The 9,774-nt window shown below is 31.8% G+C and overlaps 1 protein-coding gene across 1 annotated transcript; it reads right to left on the minus strand.

Annotated features, from left to right (window-relative positions):
- Positions 1 to 3,468: 3,468 nt before the first annotated feature.
- Positions 3,469 to 7,880, minus strand: LOC128161087 (neurogenic locus notch homolog protein 1-like). Its single transcript, XM_052824330.1, has 5 exons — positions 7,823 to 7,880; positions 7,286 to 7,396; positions 6,278 to 6,394; positions 4,880 to 5,047; positions 3,469 to 3,732 (listed from the first exon to the last, which is right to left on the minus strand). The coding sequence occupies exons 1-5, from the start codon at positions 7,878 to 7,880 to the stop codon at positions 3,512 to 3,514; spliced, it is 675 nt and encodes a 224-aa protein (XP_052680290.1). The 3' UTR covers positions 3,469 to 3,511.
- Positions 7,881 to 9,774: the final 1,894 nt, after the last annotated feature.

Consider the following 9,774-nt stretch of genomic DNA (forward strand, 5'->3'; position numbering starts at 1 on the left):
TCCTGAAATATATGATTTTGATGAATTTGAATCTACATTATCTAAGTTGCTTTCACAAATATTGCATCTTTTAGAAGATAATGTTTTTTTACAGAAAAAGATTTTTCTCCATATATTCCTTTGTATAGATTTAATCCCTCCCCATTGTGCACCTAAGGGGATCATATCTTAACCAAACTTGAATCTACCCTACCTGATGATAATTCACACAAGTAACAGCTTTTCCGGCCAGTTGTGTTCTAGTTAGAGGGCTTAAAATAAAATTTCTCTTTATTTTTTCTAAGTAAAATTTTGACCCACCCACAGGGATCATGATTTAAACAAACTCAATTTGCACTATTTGAAATGTTTCAACACAAATTTTAGCTTTTCTGGCCTCATTGTTTTTGAGAAGAATATTTTTAAAGGTTAACTCTATATATTTCTTTGTGAAACTTCGACCCCCCCCCCCCACCCACCCATGGTGGCCCCACCTTACTCTTGGGGACCATGATTTGTCAAAACTTGAATCTACACTATCTGAGGGGACCATGATTTGAACAAACTTGAATATACACTTTTGGAAGTGGTTCCACACAAGTTTCAGCTCTCTAGCCTCATGGTATTTGATTAGAAGATTTTTTAAAGATTAAATATTCCTATCTACAACTTCGACCCCCCCCCCCCCCCCTTTGTGGCCCCACCTTACCCCCAGGGACCATGATTTGTTTAAACTTGAATCTACACTTCTGAGGATGCTTCCACACACGTTAAAGCTTTTCTGGCCAAATGGGGTTTGAGAAGAAGATTTTAATAAGATTAATTCACTATACTCTTATATAAAACTTCGAACCCCGCTCCCCCCAATGTGGCCATATCTTACCCCTAAAAACCCTGATTTTAAAAAAATTAAATCTACACTATCTGAGGATGCTTTTATGCAAGTTTCAGCTTTTCTGGTTAAATGGTGTTTGAGTAGATCATTTTTAAAGTTTAACTCTAAATACTCCTGGTATGTAAAACTCCGACCCCCCAAATTATTGGGGCTCCACCTTACTCCAGGGGACCATGATTTGAACAAACTTGAATCTAAACTTTCTGAGGATGCCTCAACACAAGTTTCAGCTTTTCTGACTAAATGGTTTTTGAGAAGATTTTTAAAGATTAATTCTATATACTCCTATGTTAAACTTCGACCCCCCATTCTGGCCCCGTCTTAATCCCGGGGACCATGATTTGAACAAACTTTAATCGAAACTATCTATAAAGTTTACAGACAGACAGACGGACGGACAGGCGTACGCCGGACAAAAAGTGATCAGAAAAGCTCGCTTGAGCTTTCAGCTCTGGTGAGCTAAAAGAAACCGTAGAAAAGTAATGATATCCTAATCGATACTACTATATTGTAATAATTGACTCGAATTTTTGAGCTTTAAGGAGGCTGGGGGGGTCCAAAAAAATTTCTCCAAAATTCACCAAATTTGCAGAAATGTTTCATATAATCTTAGTTTACATTTCAATATGGAAGACTACATCACAATCATCGTTAGTTTTATCATTTATTGCATCTGAAGAAATTGCACGTTATGTAAAAAAAAAAAATATGAAAAATATTTGAAATATAAATAAAGGCAAAAACATACCAATAACATCACAAAAAATTAACACAATAAGAAAAACTTAACATTATTTGTTATAAAGAAAAATATCACAATTTTACCAAAAATATGTATGTCATACAAATGCAAATATGTGAAACAAAAAAAAGTAGCCACAAGATTATTTCCAAATTTTAACACAATAATAATCAATACATGTGTAATAAAGATTGAGCATTTAAAAAAAATTTCGATGGTGAAATTAAAAAAAAAAAAAAGGAAAGGAAAATATTAGAACAAAATATTTGAAGTTTTACAAGTTACCTCCCTTTGAAAAGTTAGGAAATGCTGAAAAACAGCTGAAATAATTTTTTTGCATCTTGTAAACCTTGGTTTACCATCAACTGACTCTTTAAATAATCAATTTCTTTCAAAAGACAATTTCAGTACATTGTTTGAGTTATAGAACATTAAAGTGAAAATCTTTTTTGAATAGAGATAAAAATGCTTTAAAATGGCAGCCACCCCCCAGCCTCGTTAATACCGAGAAATCGGAATAGTACTGTCATTTGCTTTATATATTTTAAACATCGTTGGAACTTGAAGATTACCAATTTGTTTTTATTTTTTCTTAATCAAGCTTCGTTAATCAATAATCAACGAAAATTCCTTTAAAAAAATCCAGAAAACATCTGGATTTTTTGGATTTTACAATCTTGCGCACGCGCAGTACATTCACGCTAAATTACGGAAGGCTCGTTGGTTTAGGTTTACACAATATCACATTTGCTTGGATAAACTCAGAAACGATATTACAAATACATGTAAATTTTTAATTGAAAATTTGTTATATATTCTGCTCATCAAAGGAAATTCGGGAGATAACTCTTACTCAGTGCATTTAAAATTCGAAGCGAGTAAAAAACGTTGGTGAAAAAGTGTTGAATTCTTCATTAATACGAATTAAATTTTTAGATGAAAGATATTTACAGCTTCAAAATGGTTTGTTATGAATAATTTTACTGTTATCTTCAATGCAGCTTCATTCATTTTCTCCAAAATCGTTTCAAAGCGATTCTGCAATTTTTTTTCTAATTTACGGGTGTGTGGGAGGCACTTTAACTGTAGCGATGGTCTGTTCCGAGACACAGTTGAATTATTCTAACTAAGCAGAGTGTAGTGAAATTAATAGCATTTTTGAAGACTTATAATGCTTGGTTATGTTAATTTCAATAATACGGTGTGTTAATTGATGTATCTATTTCGTAAATGTCCGATATTGTATGCAATGTCAACCCGTGCACGCACGGGTCAAAGTCTAGTAATAATAATCGAAAGACCCAGAAGAAAAACAAGACGGTCTTCCGTTATCTTCGCTAGCCAAGGGTTTTCGAGCAGAGTGGACCGAAAACGCTTGGCTAGCGAAGATGGTTTTAAAGAAAAAGAAACCGTAATATAACAAGTTGGTCTTCTGTTTCTAATAAGAATAAACTCAACCAGCACAATATTTAGAAGGTCTTCCGTTGGAAACAAAAAAAACCCTTATAACCAAAAATATTAACTGCTCACCAATGTTATGTGATGAGATTAAGTAACGCCACTTCAACTGAGCCAAGCTCGATGTACATGTATTGGATAGTTCCAAACATGATCCTATTATCAGGCGTTTCGCCATCGGTAAGAATATGAAATAATAAATTCTACCAAAAGAAAAACTATTCCCAAGAACTCTACATATTTTCCAAAGCTAATAACATTCATAACAATTTTACGAGTGGTTGAATCTTAAAACATTGCCCCACGATAGCTTAATTAATGTAATGCGTGGATTTCCATTTTGTTTTAGTAAATTAATTTCATTTCATGATTTGAAAATATCATAAATCAAATACAAGATAAGATGCAATTTTTATTTTTTTTTCAATTCCAGCTCGTCAAATTACGCAAATAAAAGGATTAGTTATTTCATGCCGGGTATTCGTCCCGTAAAACGTTCCTTCCTCAAAATATAGTATATTTGCAGAATCTCTGGAAACTTCTCTATAAGGTTCCATAAAAGGGAGAGGGTTTCCATCGTCCGTCACCCACTCTGAAGAAGTCGGACTCCGTGACCCTTGTACCCAAATAGAAGAAAGTCCCTCTGCGGCACGACTACCTAAAGTATAATGCATCTCAAAGGTATTAAAAAGCTACACGTTTAGTTTAAAATAAATAGATTTACCATTTTTTTTGTTACATTGTATGCATTGCAAAATCTATAATATATTTTTTATAATCTTATAAAGGTTTTAAGCCAATCAATTTTAAAGAACTTCCTAGATTAAAGTTGAGAAGACAACGTTTTCATGAATTAACATTTAGATTGTTTTTAAAAGCTGGTTGCTATAAAAACAATACTTTTGTCAAATGAATTTTAAAACATTCTTCATATCAAATAATTTTTCAAAGCGTTCAGTTCAATATCAAAAGATATATATTAGTGTGCGTGGTTCAAAAAAGTAGCATACTAATCATTTAAAATTGAAATCAAAAAGAAAAATTTAGGTATTTTTAACTTGATGACTGTACAAAATTCAAATCCAAATAATGAAAAAAATATTGATCTAATTATATTTGTAATTTTGTTTTCATCTTTTCCCCAGTAATTTTGTCATTAAAGGATGATATCCCTGAACATATATAAGCGGTCCCTTTTAATGTGACGAATAATAGTTGTTTAGATAATTTTGAAACGAGAGTAAAGATTAAAAAAAGATGGCACATCCTTATTATTGTTAATAGCTAGGATGGTTTTTTATTGTTATGATTGACGTAATATCGGTGATATTTTGCGCCCTGTAATTATATTTAACTTCGTGCTGGTTTGGTAATAGAGGAAATGTATACAAAGAAATTTAGCAGATCTGACAAGGCTCGTTTACATATCACGTGACATGGAAACAACGACGTCTATACATGTGCATCGTGCATCGTAAAAAATCACGTAACACTTTGAATAACGAAAAGAAAAAACATGAATGAAAAATTTAAGAGGGCTTCATGGTTGTGGAGTAATACTACATAGGTTTACTTTATTTTAGAGCTAAATTTGTTTATATTTTCTTCACTAAAGAATTGTTTACAGCTAAAGGAAACATTTAAAAAAAAATTAGAATAGACCTGATTAGTGATTTATTGGCCACCAAGCCTCCTTAAATGCAATTCTCTGAAAATAAAATTCAGATTATCTATTCCAAACATAGATTGTCTTGACTGGTGTATAAAATCCCAACTTAAGACACAAGTAAGTTACTACGATATACCCATAAACGATTTTAGTTGCATTTGATCCGTTTCATCGTTGACCAGCAACAGATGTCCGCCGTCGGTGGCACATTGTTCTCTTGCTTCAGAATTAAGCAATTCGTTCCAATAAATACGGTAGCACCCCAAAAAAGAGTCAATCGTGTAACCCGCGGCAGTACAGGTACCTAAAATTAAAATACATAAGTCAGCTTAGAATAACCCTCTGGTTCATAATTCACATGTTTTAGCTTTTCTTTCTTCTTGTTTCCAAAAACTACTGCTCATATAGGATCTCACTTGATTTGCGATGGTATATTATTTTTATATAACGTGTTGTGTGGGGTTTTTTTTATCTCCTAGACTTGACATCACCAAGTGGGGCAAGTATCCCTTCTAAAGGCATGATCTGCATGTGATATCAGTTGTCAGTATGAAATAATTTTATGTTATGCCAAAAGTACAACATGCACTGATTAAATAAGATAAATGCTGTTTTGTTGCTTTCCGAAATAGCGAATGAACTTTACGTTAAGTAGTCCGAACGAAATTCTTGCGCATGTAAAGAAAAGCAAAACACGATTTAAAACATAATATAAGTGAAAAAATGTTTAAATCTCAAGTCGAATTCATCAAAATAATGTTTCCTAGTTATAAAACTATTCTTAAATATGCATATGAAGCTGTCACTGCATAGTTAACAAAATGGTGTGTTTCTAAATAAAAACTAAAAACATCGCAAAGTGCTTAAAGGGGCATGGTCACGATTTTGGTCAAATTCTATTTTTCTTTTTTCATTATTTACAATGCTTTAGGAAAGCATATCTAATGATCATATTAATTTTGATAGTCAGTCGTAAAATTATAAGCAGAACTCAGGGCTCACAATTCTTTATCATGTAAACAAGACTCGTGCCCTGTTTTTGTTTACATAGGTTCAATATACCCGTAAAAATCTTTTTTCAAGATGATTTGTCTATATTCTTATTATTTTAAGAATAATTAAACAGTTCCTAACGTTTAACACATTCATTTAAGGTTTAAAATAGAATTTTTCACTTCAACGTTCAAAATGTAAACAAAAGCTTTGTTCACATAGCAAAGAATTGCAAGCTCTGTAACTTGCATATTACCCAACGAATCACACTAAAATTTTGCCTGAAGCATTGTAAACATTAAAATCGGAAAAATAATTTTTGACCAAAATCGTGATCATGCCCCTTTAAAGCATTGAAAACACCGTACCTTATATATTATGACTGGTTACTCAAAATATATTAAATGTTCACCAACTCAAAAATTATGTTTTTCACCTAAGTCAGATAAAAAAACACTACAACAGAAGTTCTTTAACATATAATATATGAATTCTCATCGCCATCAGTAAACTTTAAAAAAAAAACCTCTTTCATCTATACCTGCTTTACACTTTGGTTCTGTCACACTACCGGAACAGAAGCATACGTATGATCCCGGAGTATTCACACAGATGTTCGAAGTAGCACATGGATTGGTTTCTAAACATTCGTCAATTTCTGAAATTGTATGTTTACGCAATTATATAAAGTAGCACGTGCAATGCACGGTTTCGGAACATTTGTCAATATCAAAAATTGTGTGTTCACTGTCACATCTGATACAAAATAAGTTTTCCTGTGATTATTCTTTCATATCAATTTTGTAAGTGCGATTGCTCGAACACGGATTCAAATGTTTTGGTTTAAGTCGGATGAATGATCATTGAAACCTTTTACGTTTATTATAGAGATCCTGGGTTTACAGGTATCGTCCTTAATAGTAAAGATTTCTTTAAAGAAATAAATCAAATGGTGCTTATAGATCTACACTTATTTCAAAACTAAAGAGGGCTGGGTGGTTAAGGCCATTTTTAGACTATCGTAGATATTAATCTCCTTTCAAAAGAGAGCTTTGTATAAAGAGAAAGGAATATTCTAAAAATATACAAAATTAGATATTTGGATTTCTTTTTTAATTAATATTAATAACAGTTATGGCTTTAAAAGTCAATCCTTAAATACTTTAAGGTAGATCTGATTGACTGTATGTTGACCAGTCAGTTGTAAATTGTTATCAAGACGAACATGATTTCTGTTGAAAGTTCAATCTTGCATCGATAGTAGTAAAACATTTTATAATTAAATAAGATGATTAAGATTTGTGTAACATAACGTAGTATAGAGGGTTGTAAAATATGTTAAATCAAATAGGCATATCTACTAGTCTGTATATCTTATTGTTTGTTTTAGACCGATTCACTATCCCCACCATCCACCAATAAGGATATTGAGGTACATGACTCTTTTTAATTAAGCGCCGAAATATGTTTAGTAAACAGATACAATTTTATAGTTTGACATTCCCTTAAATTACAAAATCGTGAATTAGGGTATCCTCTTCTAACTTACCTATTTCGCAGTAAGCGCCAGAAAAGCCGCTAGGACAAATGCATGTGTACGATCCATCAGTGTTCTTGCATGCCCCTAAACCACATGGCGATTTAGCACATTCATCTATATCTGTAAAAAAAAATATGAACAAATACATATATATCACCTTAAAAGAAACAAAACTATTATGAATGATGAATTGAGTATAACCTATTTTGACATAACACATTTGAAATACTCTGCAATGAATTTCTTTAGTATAAGCCAAGATGATCAAAGCCATATAATGCCGCCCACTAACATGTGAATTTCATATCATCATCACATTGATGCGCCTCCATAATATGGTTTTGTGATCATATGACAGCAGGTTAGACAAAACAGTGATAATTTGTAATAAGATAAGCGGGATATATTGATTTTATCTATATTTTAAATTTACTACAGGAAAATATGGAATTCTTGCAAAAAATGGACAAAGTATAGGTGTCATAATATTTGTGATATGTATACATTATCTATTTATACCTACCGTTGTTACAGTCATCCCCTTGCCAGCCAATAGGACACTTACAGATGTAGCCACCATGGGTGTATCCACATGTAGCGCCATTCTCACAGGGATCATCTTTTTCACATATATTTCCTGAGATTTAAAAAAAAAATGATACGTGGATTTAGATCGGACTTAAAATTGGTTTTGTCATATCCACTAAAACAATTTTTTAATGAAAAAGTCAGAGAAATTACAAATTGTCGACGTTAGAGTTGTTCAAACATTAATGTAAGCGGGTAGACATGAGCTTTTCTGTCAAAATGTGTTGATTCATGTATTAAACGATGTTGTTTTAATGAAACAATTAATCAGAAGTAAACATATAAAGTAATTATCTTTTAAAATAATAAACACTGTAAAAAAATCATTGAAGTACTCAAAATGGCTAGAACCTGACATTCCTCATGAATAATGATCAAGTCGTGCTATAATTTTGGTTGTCTGTAATTTTATATTTAGTTACCTCATTACACTAAAACTTATACTTTGTAAGACAGAACGTAACCAGATGGCGGTTTAAACGTTTTGCTGAACTGTTTGTATCAATCAAATATGTTGAATATCATAGTTCAGTGAATAAAGTATCGAGCTTGTGAAACACAAATATAAGTTCGAATTTGCCTGGCTTTTTCGTTCGTATTTAATGCGTTCAAATTTAAAGAATATTTTTTCATCCAAAATTAGATGTTTTTCGCCTATTTTACTTATATACTTCTTTTTCATCATGTATTGTATTATAATCAAGTATTTTACTGCTGATTTGAGAAACTATTTAGGTTCTGGTGGGCCACCTTAAGCGTTAGTTTTAAATCATTCAAAAAAGTGTGAGGACAGAGATTATACTCTAAGAGTTTTTTTTTTAAAAGACAATCTAATGCTTGCAAAAATCACAAAGGGTAAAAATGAGCTATCAGTAAACACAAGGGTAATTTCTACTGCGATAATTTAAAATCAGTTTACATGTTTAAATGATTATGATGCAGATCTGCTTATTTGTTATGATATTCACTTCAAATTCAAATTTTTGGAATACTGTAAACGTATTATATTTAGCGTGTAAGATATTTAGCGGAAAATGGTTTTTCAACAAGTAAGCGTGGATTTGATTTAGCGCATTTCTTGATGTATCTATTTATCTACTGATATATTTTACATCTTGCGATGTACTTGATTTAGCGGACGCTGTTTTTCCGCATAAAACGCTAAGTAGAATACACAGCCAAATGTAATACCTTTACAGTATATAAAATGACACGCTAATTTTTGTTGCCCCTAGCTTGACCTGCCTTGGCTAACAAAACTAAAATTATATATTTTGCTGTCATATTAACCTTAACCTCATTTGAACCTTCATGGAAAGATAGCACAAAATATTCATGAACAAGCATTCATTTAGGAATTTCTCAAAAGTCGCAGTCTGAGCTACTTTAACATTGTTGAAGTAACAGCGTTTGACAAAGGGTCTTAAAGCCTTTATCATCGGTACATGTCGTTGGGCTCATTTTAACCAAGCACCCAGTTCGACTTAGAAATGCTTAGTAAAAGAGAGGATCCTGTCTAAGCTACTTTTACATTAATTTCATAATAGGTCATACAATAAAATGACCAAGTACTCACTATAGAAACATGTATACTAAAATATCAATTTACAATTACAAAAAAGTTTTAAACTTCGCCCAACTGAATTAATTTACATTGCTATTACAAAACTTATTCTAAATCATAAACATCAGAAAACAAATATACTTCATGTATAACATTCTAAAATTGCTTACCTTAGGATTGACAACAACTTAAACAATAAGTTGCATATGATCGGATAACAAAGTGAATAAAGCCAAATCACAATTCGTATGGCACCAAAACTGATTGTCAAAAATTATAGAAGATTGATTGTGCTTTCTGGGTTTTGAAAAAAAATAATATCTGTCGTTTCAAAGTGCCCAAATAT

Source organism: Crassostrea angulata, chromosome 8 (genome assembly GCF_025612915.1).
Source record: "Crassostrea angulata isolate pt1a10 chromosome 8, ASM2561291v2, whole genome shotgun sequence".
Lineage (NCBI taxonomy): Eukaryota > Metazoa > Mollusca > Bivalvia > Ostreida > Ostreidae > Magallana > Magallana angulata.

Excerpts from the sequence above, each read along its gene's own strand:
- LOC128161087 (XM_052824330.1), bottom strand. The coding sequence starts at position 7,880 with ATGGCGCTACATGTGGATACACCCATGGTGGCTACATCTGTAAGTGTC. Across the intron at positions 6,395-7,285 it reads TGGCGCTTACTGCGAAATAG|AAATTGACGAATGTTTAGAA; the intron begins GTAAGTTAGAAG and ends ATACAATTTCAG. Across the intron at positions 3,733-4,879 it reads GCAACTAAAATCGTTTATGG|GTAGTCGTGCCGCAGAGGGA; the intron begins GTATATCGTAGT and ends ATTATACTTTAG.